The sequence below is a fragment of the Pseudopodoces humilis genome, chromosome 4, assembly GCF_049639895.1.
Source record: "Pseudopodoces humilis isolate 2021_Gansu_Grassland_sample_001 chromosome 4, ASM4963989v1, whole genome shotgun sequence".
NCBI classification, from domain to species: Eukaryota; Metazoa; Chordata; class Aves; order Passeriformes; family Paridae; genus Pseudopodoces; species Pseudopodoces humilis.
The window spans coordinates 43,573,931-43,594,622 of NC_142203.1; the positions used below are offsets into that span (position 1 = coordinate 43,573,931).

Consider the following 20,692-nt stretch of genomic DNA (forward strand, 5'->3'; position numbering starts at 1 on the left):
ACTAAATACATGCCAGTCACTTAACAGAGGCTAAACCCAAAAAGAGCTTCTGTTTCTGAGTTGTCCTTGCAGGGCTAGGTGGCATGGAATCTGGCTTCATCTGAAGCCCTGGAAGAGTGTGATTTCCCATGGACACCCAAGAGAAACCCACAGATGTGTTCATGTAGGCCCTTTCAAAGGCTGTGATCGTCCTATGCTACTGGGAAGTTTTAAGAGCACACAGTATTTACTTCAAATACATGGCAGGGAAGGATGATGGTTATACTTAAAGTTTGCATTTTGGTTTCCTGCCTAATAACTTCAGTTTACTTGAAACTCAATAAAGAATGCATTTTTCTTCCTGGAGGCTTTGCCAAGGCATGTTTTCTGTAAATAAGTTGATACTCATTCTCCATGATCTATTAAACTACTTAGTTCCTGGTTGGCTTCTTTCCCTGGTTTATAAGATTGTATAGCTGATACATTCTTAATGAGCTTTTGTTTTATTCTTTGGATAAGGAGCATTAAAAAAGCAGCCTTTGACTAAACAAAATAGTTTGTTTTAGCCATTTATATTTCTCAATGGTAGACTTGATTTAAGGTTATGACAATACATTAGTGCCTCAGGCACACTGATATTAAATTGATTGTCACATGATACATATCTCTCCTACTGGCTTTCTGTAGGTGACTGGTACTGATTTTCTGATGTTTTCTGGCAGTGTTACTCCATATGAAAGAAGGCAAGAGCTGAAGTTAACTGTGGTAATGACTAGCTTCAGGCAATAGATATTTACCTAAGAATAAACAGAAAAACTAAGAGAAACTAAGAAAAACCTTAGTGATGTGAACGGTTCATTACAAGCCAGAAGACTTGGATATCCACTTCTGCATCTGTTATCTTTGCTGGGAAGAGACTTGTTGACTTAGTAGTTTCTTCTGTGCAGGCTTTTCCCATCCATCTTTTCTGGGTCATGTAGAAGACATACCACAGATTGTCTTTCAGTTTTTTATACCTTCTCTAGAACAGATGAGAGATTTGTCCTCTGATGTGAACGTCTTCTCTTTTTTGCCACCATAAATAGTGGTTCCTACTTCTTTTTGAAAGTTCCAGAAACCCCAATTAACCAAGTGTATTCATTGCCCAGGCCATGAATTTGTACATCAAAGGTATGGAATACCAGGCATACCATGGCATGTTCACGCTGCGTGTTGGGCTCTGGTCAGAAGACATGCTTTTTCCCTTAACTAGAAGTTACGTGCCTGGACTGTTGCTCTTTTTTGGTTGTAAGCACTCCAGTGCTCACTCAGGTGTCACAAAAACACAGCATGAACTTTTTTCACCTTTTTTTGCATAAGCAGTAGGCTAACCTGAGAGTTCCTCAGGTTCTTCTGTCCTTGGGGCTTACTTTGATATTTATTGGTTTCCTTACCAAGCAAACGTGCTCATGGGCAACTCCTAATTTTAAGTTTCTCCTTAACTATTCTGCTGTCTTAGGAGGTAAGAACTTCTCAAACATCTAAAAAGGCTGTTAAGGAATTTCAAAGTGTTACCAAGGAGCAGAAAATTGCTATCCAAAAAACAAAATAGAAAAAAAAAAGAAGACCTAAAAATTAATTCTTTGCTGATTGGTAGAAAGGTCTGCTGAAAAGTTAGCTAGCACTGTGCTTTTCAGACTACCAGACATGCTCCTACACTAAGTGAGAACTTGTTTGAATGACAGGTTGTTCAATGCTTATGGGGCTGTCAGTGATGGATGTATCTGAGGAGTCCAAGTTTCTTTTTATTACTGATCTTATAAAAGCCCTTTTCCTCCTTCAAGGGTCAGATGGTAAGTTGTTCTGTCAGACTACAAGTTGTCATTTGCAACTGAGCATTGTCTGCCTGAGATCCAAACAGTGACAGAAAATGGAGTACAGCTCAGCTGCTTCTACCTATCAGCTGCGGGTGCCTGGAAAAGAAGCTCTTTTATGCTGTCACCTATACAAATATCTGGTGGTCAACCAGGAATTAGCCCATCAGCACCATTTGGTTTTCTTTCCTAGGGTGTAGAAACAGAGAAAAGTGTAATTTCTCTGAACCTGTCCAAACTGTGCCAATTTACAAAAGTTCTATGGCAGCCTTAGTGATAAATCATTCCAAACAACAGCTTTCAAGTCACTTGCACAAAATTAGTCAAAATGCCTATGGCCTGAGCTTTGCTAAGTCTGGAACAGTCCATAAAACTATTCCCCCATGAAGGGAACACTGTCATACTCATAACCCTGTTATGTCTACCTTCCCTGCAGGCAGTCACTCCTTGACTCAGTTTCCCCATTAGTGAATAGGGAATTGAAAGCTTCATCTCATGCCCCCTGTGTTCCTGTCAGTACTGTTTCTTGGGCCGAAGGAATTACTGCCATAATAGTAATTACTGTTCCTACAGCCATCACTGGTGCTTTCAATTGCTGCTTCATGTCTTAGATGGGCTGTACTTCACGGTTAAGTGTACTGTGGCACCAGGACATCTTACTTATTTCCCTCTTCTAATCTGCTTTTGCCCATTCTTATTTCAAGTAGCTGTGGTGTTACACTTCTCCAGATCCATTAAACGTATTCCTCTTTCTGTAACTGTCTCTTAGAGCAAAAAGAGTGAAAATCAAAACCCAAACTGAGTTAAAGCAGTTTTGTGAGCAAATCAAGCTTTCATACCTTATTGTTAATGCAGGAAGAGTGAAACATGGTGTTGGGTGATGTTGATGCGCTTTGTACTCAGCAACACAGGTGAAGTACTCCACTTGAAGTTGACCCTGAAATAATGGGAACAACTGAAGTTAAAATATCTAAAAGCCAAGAAGACAAAACAAGACTGCTTTTGTACAGTACAGCTTAGTCAGAGTGATTTGTTAGAACCAACTTCTCATACATGGATTAACCTAACAAATGTACTAATACTGATCAGTATGTTCCTATGTATGGTCAATATGTAGATCTTTACTCATGTATGACAAAGCAAAAAATACTAAACCCCAGCAATACACAAAAAAAAAAGCATGCTTTTAGCAAGCATGCATTTCATATTAATTTCTCCTGTCATGACAATATTTTACTTACTTCACTTATGGTCCAGGGTATAAATTGTTCTTACACTTGAACATGCCAGTCACTTCATTGTCATGAGTAAATCTGTTGAAGCTGACTGAGTTCTCATTTGAGTGAAGATTCACGAATACATGGACAGGTCCCTGCAGTATAATCCCCCAGTGCATTACTTTATTTGTTAGATTGTTAAGACTCTCCTTTCTCAATGCTGTGTGGGGAAGATAGTTTTTAAAGCTGGGTAAATTGCCCAAAACACTGGGGAGTAAACTTCGTTGTATTTTATTGTCTCTGTTGTTTCAGGTCCCTTGAGGACTATAATGAAAGATCTGCATTCAGATGATAATGAAGATGAATCAGATGAAGCAGATGAGAAGGACAATGACTCTGAGTTGGAACAACCTGTAAATACACGAGGAGGAAGCAGGAGTCGCAGGTTAGTGTCTCATGATTGCAGGTGGCCTGCTGACTGAGACATGTAGTGCTTGTTAGTAACAAGGTGAGGTCTGATGTTCTTGGAGCGTTGAGTAGCAAATGGGCAGAAAGTTCACTCTAGAATTTCTAAAGCATCTGCATATAAAAGAACCCCTTTTAAACACTAACACAACTAGCCATTCCTGATACAAACTCTTACAGTACTGATCAATACAGCTATGATGATCCTCATTTGTTTTACTTTACTCAATTTCATGCCATTGTGACTTGAGAGGAAGAGTTATAATTACTCCCAGGCCTAAATTAGAGAAAATTGTCCTTCAACTGTTGAATAAGCTATTCTGTACATAGTCATAAGATCTCTTTGCTTACCGGTTTAAGATTAAGTTGTTAAATTGAATCCAAATCAAAGAAATTTGAATTCCAAGTAAATTCTCTGGTGCATGCAGTAGATGATGCATAAAAGTGCATCAGACAGTAAAGCAAGCGTCTGTAACAGAAATTTTTACAATTTTTGATTTTTAAAAAGAGCTTCTGCATCCTTGCTACAACCTTCAGAAGGCATTCCAAAATTCATCTGGTGTACAGGTAGCTTGAAGCTTCATCCAGACGGAATTCAAGGTTATGGAAGACCTGAAACTGCCTCTCTCAAACACTCCTCATATTAGGTTCTTTATGTAATTCAGAGGGTTTTCCTGTTAGTGTGCAGCACCCAAGTGCCAGTGTCAGCTACTGCTCGAATGGGAAGATAATAGGAAAATTTTAGTGAAATGTCAGCTGCTTCCCTGGTAAACATTAGCAGCTGGAATCAAGGAGAAAAGACGAAGATGGACAGCTGTTTGAGAACTTGTTAGTGATTCTGTAAAGGATTGTTTCAAGCTCAGCTTGTCTCCAAGCATGGAGATTTTGTTTCAGCTTTTTAATGAAACGTTAAGACTACTGTTTCCCTACTTCTTTTTATCCCCAATAACTAATGTGGTTTTTTCCAACAAAAAAATATTCCCTGTTGTTCATAAATAAATAAAAGGTGAAACTGACTAGGTGCTGGGCTTTTTATGTGACCTCTCCTGAGATGCTAAGTTTTAAAATTTTAATCAGGAAAAGGTGTGTTGCTTTTGTCAATAAATAAGGAACTTTTCAGTAAAACACATATTCAGGTGAGAGGTACAGCTGTTTGGAAAGCTTTTAGAAGAGCAGAAAAGTATTCCTAAAGACCACCCTCTTTCTTTTACATAGTTATGAATGGAGACAGGGAGAAGCAGTTTAATTTTGCAGGTATTTAACCATTTCTGTAGTGTTAGCTGCTCTTAACTGGGCACTCCATCTCAGCCAAGGGCAGACAGGCAGCTTTGTTCTTTGTGCTGCAAAGAGTTTTTTCCAGAGTGCAGCCCTGCTCAGATGCCTCTCCTTCGTGTGACCTTGATTAACAATAGCCTGCTTAGCAAGGTCCAAGGTTGGCTCACCCCATTTGACAGCCCTTTGTCTGCAGGTGTAATGCTGTGGCTCTTTTTTCCACAGGGTTAGTCTGAGTGATGGCAGCGATAGTGATAGCAGCTCAGCTTCCTCACCGCTGCGTCATGACCCAGCACCACCTGTACTGAAAACCAGCAACAGCCAGGTAAAAAAAATGCAGTTTGGCTTTCATCTTTTCTCCTTTCCCCCACCAGTGTTTATCTAGAAAGATACAGTATTTTTTCACTGCACTGGAAGACACAATAGTTTTTACTTTGCATCAGAGTACTTGTTCAAGGTTTGTAAGAGCTAACATGGTTGTTATTTCTGAGGTAGCAACATAGGGTAGTTTGGTTTTTCAAAAAAAAGAAATTAATTACCTAGAGTTGCAAAATACTCCAGGGACAGATGAGAATTAGCTTTTGGGCAGTACCTCACTCCCAGTAAGCCTCTCTAAATATCAAATGAAATATAAACACTTAAATTCTTTACAAAATCAAATACACCATTTGTCAGTTGTTTTAAGGAGGCATGATTGATTCTTGTGTCAGTTGTATCACACACAAAGCTATTAGGACTCATACTGGCAATAAATGGCAACTTACAGTTATGATACAGTTAATATAATAGTGTCTAAGTGAACTGACACAAGTTATAGGTTTAGAGGGTGAGTTTCATGGGTGGGTCCTTTTTATATCTCTCGTCTCTAGAATTGCTTCAATTATCTGGCAGATATTATTTACTTGCCTTTCTTTTTCTGTTAAGATTTCCAATACAAGCTGTAGTACAAACCCCAGATATTAAAATTCATGTTAGCTAAGTTCAAATACACTGTGGGGGAAAAAACCCTACAAGCTAAGTAGTACTTTGTGGACAGAGAGAAGGTAATTCCATATTCAGAAAATACTCATATTTTTTACCACTGTAGGCTCTCCTAAGTTTTCTGTACAAAAGCTGCAAGTTTTTAAGAGATAGTCTTGAGGTTAAAAATCTCAGGACTTCAAGGGGTGAAGAATATTGCATTTACTGACTGCATAAGCACAAGAAAAATAAAAAATCTGTCTATGGCTTGTTATTTAATGAAGACTGGTTTCTAAAGAGTCAGTGCATTTGTTAAGTAACTTTAAGTCTCAATATCAGCAGCCCACTGTCACTATATAGCCCACTATCATTTTGTGTTCCTTTGCCCTGTTGGTGATGTAGTAGAAGGTCTACCTCCACACTTAGACACTCCAAACAATAGCTGTGTGTCAGCTAACATACTTTCACATACCTTTTTCTATTTCTTTAATTGATCTAAATTTTATAATCAAGCTGCAAATTGGAAATTTTGGGAAGCATTGTAAGAATTCAAATTGTGTGGACTATAGCCACATTTGAAATCTCTTCTTGGTAGCTTAGTGCTGCTTGACAAGATGATACCTTTTACTGATGAAATCAGGTTTGTGTTAGCTAAGTTTCTTTATAGAACTGAAGAGCTAAGACAGAGTTTGTGTTAGCTTTCTCAGACATGGTTAGTGCTGTATCTCATCTAAAGAGTGCTTAAGATGTTAAATTTTGACTGCATATCAAGAGCACTGTAAGGAAGGTGCTTTTTCAAATATACTGTGTTCTTGGCAAGGTTGTATTTGAAACCAAGAGTTTTCTTCTTGTGAAAACAATAAATGCATCTAAAAGGTACTGAAACCACGATTAAAGGTCTGGTTTTTTGTAGGGTTGGGTGGGGTTTTTTTCCCAAGACAAAACTTCTGGTACTGGTCTACACAGCAGTAACCCTAGCGGGTGTTAAACAGAAGTACTAGAATTATTCTTCAAAAATGTGTGCTTTGATTCTGAGCGTGATTTACTTGGCTAAGTAAATCAAGTAAGGGTAACTCAGATCTGCAGTCACTCTCACTAGATAGAGAAATAGCTGTCTGCCAAGTGTATTCTAAAGCTGCTGGTCAGCCTAGGGAGGACATATGAAATTTAATCATTTATACCAAGGGAAGGAGAAATGAGAGAGGACTTGGGGGAAAATGTCAGTAAGGCTTCTGGAAGACTTGTTCTTGCATGCTTTATTTCCTTGTTTTAATTAGTGAGTTTTATCCTGTATTGTGGCTCTTGGGTATGGTTTTGGAGTTAATCATGCTAGTGATGTTAGTTTCACTTACAATGAAATGTGAAGCATAGTCTCCCATTATCTATGATTATTTAGTTTTCTTTGATGTTTTTCAGAAGAACTGGTTATATTCTAGGTTAGGAATGATATGGTGATTTTTCTTTTAACTTCAAAAAAGTGTTCTCGGTGGAAAAACTGAAGGAACAATCAACAGTTCTTTTTCCCTCAAGTATTCCTGCCTTTAGTCCTAAAAGTTTCAAATCAAGCATTGGTGTCCTGCTGCTTGCTGACACGCTCTTCTTGGATCTGTTTCAGTAACAGATGAATCTTGGCTTGTATGAGTGATAGTAAATGGGTGTGAGTGGCACTGGAGGAAGAGTACCATATAAGTGCAAAAGAAATTACTGTCAATCACTTTCTTTTTCAGTTATAAATCATATGGTCATTTCAAAACCTCTGTTGTCAAAGAGAAGAGATAGCATTGAGGGGGAAAAAAAACCCAGGAAAAGTACAGTGATAATGTGATGTTTCAAAGGCACTGGAGAGACACTTTGCATCACTTTGTATCTGCCAAATCACCTCTTATCCTACAACCACATGAAAGATAGGGGGAAAAAAAGTGGTGAGAAGGCTTTAAATGACATAAAATTCCTTCTTTTAAGGATTAATAATATCACCGTAATCTCATTCCTGTACCTCAGTATTTTCAGCTGTAAGTTACTTTTTGTTCTGAAAAGTATGAGTAAGTTATATGGATTAAAAAATTAAAAACTCAGTTTGGAGTTTGTATTAGTAACAGCAGAATTTTCCATATATAGTTGTAACCACTATTTTAATTTAATTTTTACAGTATTTTCTTTCTCTTTCAGATTTTAGAAGTGAAAAGTCCAATAAAGCAAAACAAAACAGATAAACAAATGAAGAATGGGGATTGTGATAAGGTAAATAACAATGAGGTAGCAATAAACTACTCCAGAATATGATACTAACGTGCTTACCAAATGCCAACATTGGTTACAGAATGAAAATCTTAGTACATCTTTGCTTTGGATTCCTTTAGGTGCAGAGCTTCCTCTGTTTCCTTTCCGGAATTCTTTTATCTTCTCTCATACTTCGGAAATTTTTTTTCCTTCTTTTCAATCAGGTGATTTGTCAAATTTCACCAGTTGGGAATCTTTATTTGTTTTATCATCTGTCCACCATGAGTTTGTACTGTGTTTCACAGAGGAATGAGATGTAGCTGAGAATTCACAGATGTACTCCTAGCCTGCAAATCTATTATGGGGAAAAATAATCATCGATTTTCCAGAATCCTTTCTGAAAGCTGTATTAGGAAGTGGCAGTGTGATTTAGGATGTTAATTAAAATGATTTGAAGCAACTATCAATGTTTAACAGTGAGATAGTTTGATTTAAAATTGGTCTACTGGCTGTGGGCAAGAGCTTCCAGGACTGAACATAGCACAATTGCCCATTATGGATAAGTTTATCTGAAGGCTTGTATTTTGCTGGTATTAGTGTCAATTTTGTGATAACATGAGGCAAAAGATGGAAGTTTCAGCATCTAGATTTTTAGTGTCTAGATTTTTATTTGCAGTACCTAGATTTTTAGTACTTTGATATTTTGGTTTGCGTTTTGGTTGCTTAGTTTAAGTGTCATATCTCTTTCTGCTTACAAGCAAAAAAGAAGTTTTTGATGGCTCAGGCTGAAGGAGAAAGTTGATAGTAAGGTGGAGAGGTGGGACATGTTTGACATCCCAGGGAAGAAGTGCTGGAACCTGTGGATTAGTCTTGCATAGTCTTTCTTTCCTTATTATTTCTTTCCTGTTGAGACAAAATAAATAATTACATACCTTTCTAGAGAAAAAGAATGATTTGATTTTGAGTCTTTGGGTTTGGTTTGTACGTAGAAAAATGGGATATGTTTTCCGAGGATAATACATGTTTTCCAAAGATGCTTGGCTGGCATCCTCAGACTTTTGATACTTTTTGGCACAGTTGAGATACAGAGATTATCTTCTACAGCAAGTGACCACCTATGAAGATTTCTGTCAGCGTGAACTATCTAAAAGAACCACAAAAATTTATATTTATGTTGTATTAAGCTAGGGAATGCCAGTCTATTAATAAAAGAACACACCTCAAAGAAGAGTTTGGTCTTACCTCAAGTCCTATGTGCAGTTTTGGATGCTGTACTCTAAGAAAGATTTAAAGCTATTAGAGAACATCCAAAGGGGGGCTGCAAAGATGGGGAAGGGCCTAGGGGGAAGGTTTACAAGGAAGCATGGAGGTCGCTTGGTCTGTCCAGCCTGGAGAAGAGAGACTGCAGGTGGAGAACTCATTGGCTGAGGAGGACCTCCTGAGAGGAAGAGGAGGGGCAGGCACTGATCTCTTCTCCATTGTGACCAGTGACAGGACCTGAGGAAATGTCCTGAAGCTGAGTCAGGAAAGCTTGGATATTAGAAGAAGGTTATTCACCCAGAGGGTGGCCATGCCCTGGAATGGGCTCCCCAGCAAACTGGTCACAGCACCAGCCTGACAGTTCCAGAAGCTCAGAAAAGGGACAGTGCTCTCAGGCACAGGCTATGACCCCTGCCATTGTCCTGTGCAGAGCCAGGAGCTGGACTCAGTGATTCCCTCTGGGTCTCTTCCCAAGATATGTATCTCAAGATATTATATGATTCCAAGACTGCAAATAAGATTTCTATTTGTACTGGTTTTGAAGACATCTGAAATTTATGAATTACATTGCTACTACTTAATTAACAAGTTGTTTATGGGGGGGGAATTTGTTTCTAGGCATATCTTGATGAATTAGTAGAGCTCCACAGAAGATTAATGACATTGAGAGAGAGACATGTACTGCAGCAGGTGAGAAGCATTCTAATGCACTATCACAATGTGCTCATTGAAATTCTTAAGTCACATATATTTTTTCTTTTTGCTTTCATTTAAAACTCTGTAATAAGTTATCAGTTATTGGTTAAAAACCCTGCTATCAACTTTAATAGTCTTCAAGCCTGTAGAAGTCCATTACCTCTTACACTATAGCTTGGGGAATTTTTTGCACTTAATAAAGTGTTCAACTTTGTTGTCTCTCTAAATGAAAAATTAAAAAAAAAAAGCCAGAGATAATTTTTTTACCAGTTTGTTATCTTCTTAACATACTGTATCAATAATTATGAAAGCAGAATGGGATAATGGATATTGCTGTGCACTGTGACTTGATAAAAAATCTTGTTGCTTCTGTCCTGAAAATGACCAGCCTCGTCTCAGAAACAATTGAAGGGGTTTTTTTCCTGTGGCAAGCAGAAAACAGAATTCAATGCAAAGCCCACTTTGACAAAAAACATAATATATTTATTGAATGTTCTGAAGTCATAGAATGAGTAAAATATGAAAGTGTCCAAACCAAAAAAGCTCAAATTTAATGAAAGGTTATGCAATAGCAAAGAAAATATTCTTAGTTTTGGTGGTACTGTCAGGTACTATTGGATTGCAAATTGTGAAGATAAAATAGTAAGCACTGTCAACATAGTAGATGCAAATGCAACACGGATGGTTTTATTATGTTTAGGACAATTATGTCCCACTTTCAGGGATGTTGTAAAGAGGAAAATTTTTGCCACTTCTAAATTATTGCAGTCGCTTGTTGAATTTCTTGACTAAGTGTGCTAATGATATTTTGCAAGCTCGAGCATTAACTACTTTGTTAGATCAGTGGTGATCACAGTATGGTGAGTAAAGATGAGAAAACTACTGAGAGGTAATTGAGACGGAAAATTTTGATTAAGGATATTCTTAATTAAAGATGAATTCTGGTAGCTATGTCAGATTTTGTCTTTATAACACACAGTGATGCATATTGGTTACTCTCCATGTTTAATGTACTGTTGCCTCCCAAGCTTCCTTTTCCTTCAGAGGAAACCAAATCATGTTTTCAGAATGGTGGCAGAGCCAAATTTTTATCTGCATCGGGAAATTATTTTGCAGGAGGCTAAAATAAAGCAATTTCAACACCCTGTCCACTTCACATTAATCATTGATTCTCAGAGAGTTCACATTAAAATTGAATTAAATTAAAATTGAATCTGGAAAAGCCACTCTGTCTTTGCTTCCTGAGCGCTCACTTCCTCAGTTATCCAGGGCATAGCTTCCAAATGGTATCACTTCTGATGCACATCAGTGGCCAGTACAGCTTGCAGAACTGAGCCACTGTCCCAGCCTGGTCAGTCAGGCCATGAACTCAGCTTTCACTGGGGCTGTCTTGACAGCCTGCAGACCATAGGGCTTACGTAGCTACATATGGCATTTTGAAAAATAAAATCAGCTTCAAAGCATTTTGTGCAGAGCAAATATAAAAACAAGCGAGAAATATTCTTTTTTTTTCCCCATCATGGTGGTCTAGAGCTCTTGAAATCCTGACAGGATAAGCCTGGAGTAGATCTGACTCCACAGCTGAGTGGGACTCTGAGCAGGGACTGGGACTGGCAAAATCCTTTCCAATTGGAATTATTTGGCCTAAGAAATATTTTCAAAGTAATTAAAGTGCTTCAAGTTGAACCCCTCATTCTCTTTCTCACTGGTAGCATTTATTTGGTGATGAAGAATTATTTGTCTTTGTTAGAAAAATATGTTTGTCCACTAAATTGCATTCATTCTAATATTGGAGTACTGTTATAGTAAGCTTTGTGGGAAATTACTAATACAAAGAAAAACCATGTGAAAAGAAACATAAAAGAAACTGAGCTGGAAATCTAGAGTATTCTATTCTGAATAAATGAAAAAGAGCAGTATATTCTTGTGCATTTTAAACTAGACTTTTTTTCTCTTGAGACAATTTATTCAATTTAAATTTAATTTATCCAATTTAAATTTTACAATTTTAACCAGAGAAAGCTTTCATTCATGAATTTTGCTTCACAACTTGCTTTAGGATGAGGCATTTTAATGCTGTAATCCATGATTATTTACACATTATTATTTACATTATGAAAGTTTGCTTGATGTAGAGCTGGTGTTGCCTTCCTGGGGAAATTGTTCTTTCAGATTGTTTCCCATGTTTCAGAGGTTTGCAGGCTGTTGGTACAGCCCCAGTGAAAGCTGGATTAATGGCTGTTCAGGCTGGACAGTGGTTCAATTCTGCTGGGACAGCATAGTAACAGGCTACAAAGGTCTACCAGGAGTCAGTGGAAGAGACAGGTTACTTACCTGTTAGCCTGTCTGCACTAGTGAATGGTCTATGCTGCTGTAAAACAAAACACAACTTAGTTTTAAAATTTAATCCCTCCCTTTAATCCCTCAATATTCTGCTACTCATTAATTCATATGATTTCATCCATTTACAGAAATATTTTCCCAATACTAAATGGACAACTTGCAGAGATCAGTGCTTCTCTACATTAAAAATAATCTGCCATCCCACCTTAAGTGTCATTACATAAGTATGTAGTTAATGTAAAATACATCCAGTGTGCACAGAAATTAAAAAGATGCAGAGCAGAGAAAGTTTCTAGGAAGTAATATGAAACTTCTAGACTAAGAAATACATAGAGATTGTAGGAGGTACAAAGGTGAGAGCAGCAAGATGCAAAACTGCATAACAAGATTGTGGTTACTACATGAGAAGAGGGATCAAATGCAAAAATATACAACAGAAAACTGTAGGCAGCTGCAAGAGTTTTAGAGGTGTTGGTGTTGAAATGGAATGGTGATGGAGTTGTGTGTTCCTGAATGTTGGCTGTCATCTTCTTAGTTTATGTTAGGGCAGGTAAGTCTCTTGCACAGAGACTTCAAGTGAATTTTCAGAGAAGGAACTTGCAAAAGAACAATGAAGGCATTGATACTGTGTAAAAGCACAGGCTTTTTAAACTTACACTGAGGGACGTGAAAAGGATTTTAGTTTTAAAATTCGTTTTCTTTCCTGTCTCCGTTGTTACCCAGTCCATAGGCATGACAGCAAACAGGAATGCAGCCAAATTGGAAAAGAGAAAATTGTATCCGTTTGTGAATGTGTCTCTTTCCCAAGAGAGGCATTATCTTTGAGATGCGTTGTTAAAGAAAACTGAGAAAGAGAGAAGAGGGGACAGATGTGATACTGTACTGCAAGTGCCCAGATACATAGTGAAGTCATTCTGATGTTAGGTGCTAGCTACTTGCAAACATGTAAGAATTGCCCAAGAGGGACAAGAAATGTTCCTCACTTGTGAAGACTATTTCACCAAGAAATTAGTACTGTGAGCTGTTTCTGTATGAATATTGGCAAGACAGAAATTGGTCTGAAATTATATTTACAAACAAATTCCTCTGTCACATCTTTCACTGTAAGGAAAGAGGTTTGAATTTACAGTGATGAGGTTTTTTTTGTTGTTGTTGGGGCTTTTTTTCATTTTTTTGTTTTTTAACTGATTCTGCAATCAGATGTTAATGCTACATGTCCAATGCTAAAGCAGTGTTTCTAACTGCATTTTCAATGCAGAAAATGTTAGCATGATCCCACGAAAGACAGCAACATTTCTGGTAGGGCTTTGTATCTTACTTTGAGGCATCAGAAGTCATATCTTCAGCTGGTAAAAAAATCTGAAAGCCAGTGCATTAGGCAGCACAGAAGTAAGGAAGAAATTGAGAGTATGCAGCATGGCTTAAATTTAGATTGCTCATGTTCCCAAGGTGCTTAACTTCAGATGGCAACTATCTTCTTAGAATTTTCTGCCAGGGGCAGCTTGGAGGTCTGGAAACTATCACATGGCCCAAAACCCTCCATAAATTGAAAAATGACTGTCATTAGTTGCACTTTGGCTTCCTTATACAAACACACTCATTTGCTTGTTTAAAGGCTGATAAATAGTTATACTATGATGGATAATGATGAAACTGAGCTGGAGAGACATTATGTAAACAGAGACATAATTTACAGCAAAAAAGCAAAGCTTATACAGCAGGAACAAATGGGATATTTTCTTCGCAGTCTGAGCTCTTGGAATAAAACATTTTAATGCTGTTTTTAATGTTAGAACCGTCAGACTTACCTAGCAACTAATCTCAACCTTTTATTCTTTTTGAAGAATTTCTGAGTAGCTCAACGATGCATATGCTAATACTGTAAGTCATGCATTCCTCACTGACTGGCACAGAGGCAGGTGTTTTTCATTGAGTTGTCTGGGTTTATCTTGATACATTTTTGTACATCCATTAAAGCCTTTGGGGTTCATTTCAGTCATTTGCCAGGTGCCCAGACATAGTGACTGTATGTCTTGGGGGCTGGATGAGGGATATGTTTAAAATGTTTATGTTTCCCTTGACCTAGACGTAAAAGCCCAAAGCAGAACTTGATCAATAGAAGTCCCTATCCATTTCTTAAAATATGTGGTGCTGTTTAAAAATACATGTGTTAACACTTTCACATAATCTTCTTACTAGGGGTGGTATTCTTCTGCAGTAACAGAAGGAAGCAATAGAGTTGTTCAATGTAGCTGCATTTTCCTGCCCTCTGCTTTTGTAAACTTCTTGTGCAGCCATTTATTTGTCTTACAGTGGATATTCAGATAGCAAGCCCAAGATTAGATTGCAGACTTTACAAAAAGAGGCTGGATTGACTACTTACCTTTGCTTCTCTCTTAGATGAGGCTCAAGAGAGTGACAAAAATGAGAATAATAGTATATATCAAAGTTTACTTCTGATATCAATCAGTTTTTTCCCACTGGGTTATTTTTTTCCTCATGTGAATTGCAGAACAGTAGGGGATGGAAAAATGTTACAAAAATTTGTGAGTCAACAAGCAGACAAATGAAGTTAGTCATTTTAGATAAAAATTCCTATATGGAAAAGAAATTGAAAGCTAGAGGTACAGATTTTAATGATGTGTTTATAAAAGCAGGATTTTTTCCAGGTACTTTGAGAATTTTGGGCAGCTGCAAACCAAATTAAACAGATTTTATTTTTATTTTTTCCCACATTTGAAAAGAAAGGGTGATTGAAAAGCAAGATTTTTATTGTAACAAGCATTTTCCTTTTATTATTTTATTTTGTATCCATTCTATTTAAACTGTCCTCAGCTGTGTCATTCCATGCCTGACAATACACATTTCAAATTTCATTTATCATTAACATAATCTTTACTTCTGTGGTCTGAGAAGAAAAAATATCTGTTTATATAATGACATGGAGAGTGGAAATCTACAAAATATTTAGTTTCAATTCATTGTTCTTTTTGAAGTTGGTTATTACTACCAGATTTGTCTTTTTAAGGTACGTTCTGTAATCCATGTGTGCCTACGTCTGTATCTCCTGCAACTGTGGAATAGGGATTGCAGTCAGAGTAATAAAGCTCAAAACAGTCGAGGAATATCTCGCAGTAGTGTTTCAGTGGAGGTGTATGTGGAAGGTCAGAACTAAATTCTTTCAAACTGGAGGTCACAGACAGAATTTGGAGTGCTGCACAAGGGGTGGTTGGAAGGACTGAGAAGAGCAGTGTTGTTCTGTCAGCCCATCAGCTACTCAGAGGGTGCTTCAGGGTGGGGCACTTTTCTGTGTGCTCTTGGCATGTCTGTCTCTTGGAAGGAAACAGCACATAAGAGATTCATAGCAACCGTGAGTTGGCACTGTGTTAGCCCTCTCTGACAAATAATGCTTTGGCTTTTCAAGGTGCTCAGTGGTTTTTTTTTTGAGGCAGGTGTGCATCTTGGAACTTAACATACCTGTAGTTATTTTTACAGCAATTGCATGTTGAGTATAACCACTCTTCAAAAATACAGACTACAGTGTAGAGACTAAAAATGTCACAACTGCAGAAGGGCACAAGTTAGGTATCCACTGTTGATTTCACAGAATTGGAGGATGGTTAAGATTGGAAGGAATCTCTGGAGGACACAGGGACATGTTAAACCAGTTGCCTTGGGACTATGTCACAGGACTTCGGAATATCTCCAAGGTTGAAGACCCCACAACCTAAGTGATTTTATGACCTTGCTGGGAGCCCTTCCATGGTTAATTTGGCTAAAAAAATAAAATAGATTTAACTCTGTTACTCAAAAAGTGACTGCTAGTGTTTGAGCTAACAGTTCATGTAAGACCTCTTGTATTTTTTTTCATTTATTTTTTAATATGGACTGGACTCTCTAAGGATTTATTTTCCTTGCTTGCAGAAAGGCTTATGCCATTTATGTCCTAAAGTAACCTGCTTAGCAGCTGTACAGTAAATATTCCAGAGATCTACCTGGGATTTTTTTAATTATTTGTTTGAGTTAAGGGTATAATGTTGCCCCTTCCCCCGTTTTTTTTTTTTTTTTACTGAATTAGAAAATAAGCATATTTTCTTTGAACATTTGAAGAATAAATGCTGATGTTTGTTGGAACAGCAGATGAGTATGCTGACACTATGGTTGATGATGATCTCGAAAAAAAAAAGCCAAGGCGCTGTAATCTGGACAATAATGTATATAAGAAAGGAAGTGAATGATAATGGTTAACCTGCAAGTATTGGGGCAATTTGGGTCATGTTAGGCCTTCATATGGTACTTGTTTATACTTACAGTATACTTTACATACTTACAGTATGTAAAACTTCCAGAATTTCCAACTGCCTCTTTTCTTTTCTTTCAGATAGTAAATCTTATAGAAGAAACTGGACACTTTCATATCACAAATACAACCTTTGACTTTGATCTTTGTTCGCTGGACAAAACTACAGTCCGTAAACTGCAGAGTTATCTGGAAACATCTGGAGCCTCCTGAGGATTCAGCATATAGCTGCATCGAAAACTGTTCATTAAGTGACATACGCAGAATGATGCGAGCAAAATGGAGGGGAAAAAAACAAAAACCTCTTCATCTTTTATTTTTCCTTCAAGCCAGTCTCTTGATAAGGGAGAGAAAAAGTGACCAGACTCAGAGGACCACTCTTCTCAAGAAGAAAATGCTCTGGAAGCTTGCCTGGATAGCCTTGAAAAACACAGAAAAACAAACAAAAATATTTGTTCTTAATGAATGTGTATGATATCATGTATCTCTCTCTGTGGTGTTCAAGTCCACAAGATGAATGCATGTTCAACACACTGCCTTACTACGTAACTGATCTATTTATTACTGCATACATGTATCCTAAAGTCAATGAGTCACTGAGTGACACTACCAGATATTGCAAGTAGTGGGGTCCCTTGTGTGCTCTTTCGATGCAGTACTCTCACAAGCCTAATAACCTTATTCATATTAAAATGCCACTTCTTGCTATCTTTCTTTAGTCAATTGAAACACTACAGTCTTGATTGCACCTCTGCAGTTCCAGGAGACAAGATACAAACTTGGCCAAGCAGTGGTCCTGTATTTCATTTCCTGACTACCACAGTGGGTTGGACCACAGAAAGCTGGACTGCAGGTCCTTGATTCTATCCACTTATTGGTATTGACCATGGTTAAAGAGTGCACCACATAGGTTCGTATGACTTGCTGTCTAGCCTCAGTGAATAAACCAATAAGACTTTCAACAAAAGATGTTATGTATACTGTCCTGAATCTGGCAACTCTTGGCAGTCTACATTCTTGTGTCCATTTAAATGTTGCAAAATTAAATATATATTAGAGTGGAGGTGTTCTGCAGGAGCACAAGATAAAAGTACTTGTCCTGTCTTTAAAGAAAATGTTGTAGAAAATTCTTAATTTGGAGCTATTTATTACTTCAAGTTTCAACACTCTTCTGCTGCCAGTGTGTGACTCACTTCTACCATAAAACTTTTTGCATATCATTTTTGTTTGTTCATATAGTAGATGATCTGCTTAGTTTGTTTTGGGGATTTTTTTCTGATTTAGTTTGTTTTTTTACAACTGCTAAATTAAAACCTTTTATTTTAAAAGAAAAAAAATGTTGTTATACAGTTAAATAAATACATGGAATAAATACATGTATGGTATCATTTGTATGTGTGTGTCTATATATACACCTGTATACCACACCTGTATATATACATATATATATATATATATATATACACACACACATACATGCACATATGCTTTTTATAGTTTCCGGATTTTGGTATCTGCTTGATGACCTTACTGTGTTTCCAGAAGAATTTCTTGTGTATAAAAATGAGTATTCTTTCATACCATCCATTATTTCTTAAAATCAGGATCCTTGCTTATGCGTGATCAAAGATCACTTGGTTTCACATCAATGCTTCATGTTCTCATATTGCTGATGGTTTCTTGATGAAATCATTACCTTTTTATTAAAAATCCAAATTCCTAAACGAAAAGAGAAAAATAATAATTTTAAAAATACTTCTGGATTCAAAGGTTTATTCAGGTTTACCAGACTAAAAAATGTATCTTGTTGCTAGACAGGCCAGTATGTCATGTGTATGCTTATATGCCACATGTAGTCTCTATGTGTAGAGCTAAACAGTAGTATCTCTATGACTTACTGTTTCATGTGCACAGTTTGTGCAGCACTGAAAAACTCTTGGGGTTATTTCTTATTCAGATGCTAAATCTTAATACTGTTTCTTTAAGTCCAAAGAAAATTTTACACTTTACTCTTTTTTGAAAGGGCACGATACATATTGGGTTGGGGGACTTTTTTCTTATTTAAAATGTTTGATCATACTCTGCAGGAAGTCCTCCTTAGGCTTCTGAAGAATAAGTGTACTTTTTCAGTAATGTTATGACTCTTATTGATGATTGGCATGAAGCATACTTGAAGCGTTATGTTGTTCTTTTAAGTCCATGTCTTAATGTGCAATTGGGGAGGGGATGGAGGAGTGGGAGTGTAATGTTAACTTTACTATTGACAGAAGGCAGGTGGCGATGGGGAAGGGAAGAGGGGTGCATGTAAAGGGGATAAACTTCAATTTTTATTGATTGTTTTATATAAAAATGTTTGGTAATCTAAAAGCAACCTTTAAAACCTTTGGTCTACAAATGTGTGTTCAACTTTCCTGTCTTTTAGTGATACCAGATGTATATGGAAATTTTTCCATTTAGACTTTTCTAGCTAAGTCTTGTGATAAAGACTCATTGAGTTTCAGAAGGGGATACTTCTAGTACGACTATTGCACTGTTTTTTTAGAAATGGTGAAATGAATCATTTTACCCTTAAAATACCAGATAAGCTTTATTGTACACTGAGAACAGGGGTGGAGGAAAAGAGAAACTAGGTGAATAGGCATAAAAGGGAGATGATATCAATTACAGTATCAAATCAGTGCTGAATTTAATGTAAACTGTGGATGAACCTTAAATTCTCTAATTCAGTGAGAGAGAGAAAATAGACTTGCTGTCAATGTGTGTGTTGACTTTTTCACAAAACTCCAATAGAAATAGAATGACTAAGCTTTGATCTAAATTTTGAAGTTAGTATTTTAATCTAATTTTTTATACAGAAACAAATCTATGTTCACCTAATTTCAGACATTCATATTTCTCTTAAAGGAAAAGCAAGAAGATACCCGTCCAAGTCTTTAATACCTATGAGCACTGATCTTTGGGATGGGTTAAAGTGTTTTGGCAACAAATGTTTTGAAGTTTTACTTAACATAAAGCTGTTTAAAACAGTTGTATGAGAGAACTTGGACCAGACAGAGATTAGCAGTAAATTCCAATATCTAGAGTAATTCTCAGCGTGAGTCACTGTTTCTAGAACACTAGTAGTATCCTGTAGCAAAGACAGTTTTCTCACTAGTAACTTTCCTCCTCAGAAAGTGGATGTCCAATTGGGTAGACAGTTTTTTAATTTAATTTTTAATATTTTTTACAAGTTCTAATCAGCTGAGAGGCTTGACAAAACTTTCAGTATCATCTAAATTTGAAGGCCATCTTAGTCCATGCTAAAGAAAAAGAGCTAGAAAGGAAGAAGGGGGGGGGGGGGAGGGTCTTCTTTCCTCCTCTGAAAGTGAAGAGAGTCTTCTGAAGTAAAACTAAGCCAGTGCTCAGTCTTCAGTCTTTGGACTGTAAGAAATGGTTGATCATTACTCTCTCTCTTCATTGGTTTGGTGTTTTTAGGAAAAGTCTATGCTTTCAATTTCGGAAACAAAATGCACACAGTACAGTGCATTTGGAGAGCCCAGTATATTTCTATTAAAGTTTCTTTTAGTCTCTGGGAAGGAAATTACAAATTCTTGGGTTTTGCCTGACCCATTGTTCTTCTTTCCCATTCTCACAGTGAAATAAAGTACTTTCACAATCTAGTTTGAGTCCTTGGTCCTTACTTGGTATAATCTATAAATCTAAAAGCTGTATCAGTGTTTTGGGGTCTCTTGAATGACCCATTGATTTTAAGTCCTGTTACTTAGTTTGCAAAATTGACGGGAATGCTGTAGAATTGTCTGAAGTGAAAACCACTTCTTTCATTTGGTTTTCTTGTATGCATTGTTTTATTCCAGACACTGCTCTGATGGGAGGATGTTTGATTTGTTCACGTGTACCATATCCCATCTTTTACCACTTGCAGTTTGATGGCTATCTTTTAGTAAACTCTTATTTCAGTCTATAGAGTCTGTTTTGTGTTTGCTTGTTGGCCTGTGGTTTGCAGAAATTAAGCCTCCTTATGAAAATTTTGTCAGGTTTTCAGCCACAGCAGGAGCTAGGAGGAACTACAAAAATAAGCAGTGAAATCAGAGATGTTCTGAAGTTTAACAACTGTGAGGCATGTGTTT

The 20,692-nt window shown here is 37.1% G+C and overlaps 1 protein-coding gene across 1 annotated transcript in view; it reads left to right on the forward strand.

Annotated features, from left to right (window-relative positions):
- Positions 1–19,884, forward strand: part of MLLT3 (MLLT3 super elongation complex subunit) — a 115,514-nt gene extending 95,630 nt beyond the window's left edge. Inside the window, exons 8-12 of the mRNA XM_014252387.2 lie at positions 3,362–3,494; positions 5,012–5,111; positions 7,916–7,987; positions 9,845–9,916; positions 16,647–19,884. Of these exons, the coding sequence (XP_014107862.1) occupies positions 3,362–3,494; positions 5,012–5,111; positions 7,916–7,987; positions 9,845–9,916; positions 16,647–16,778 (509 nt within the window). The 3' untranslated portion in view covers positions 16,779–19,884. The remainder of the gene's footprint in view (positions 1–3,361; positions 3,495–5,011; positions 5,112–7,915; positions 7,988–9,844; positions 9,917–16,646) is intronic.
- The last annotated feature ends 808 nt before the right edge of the window (positions 19,885–20,692 follow it).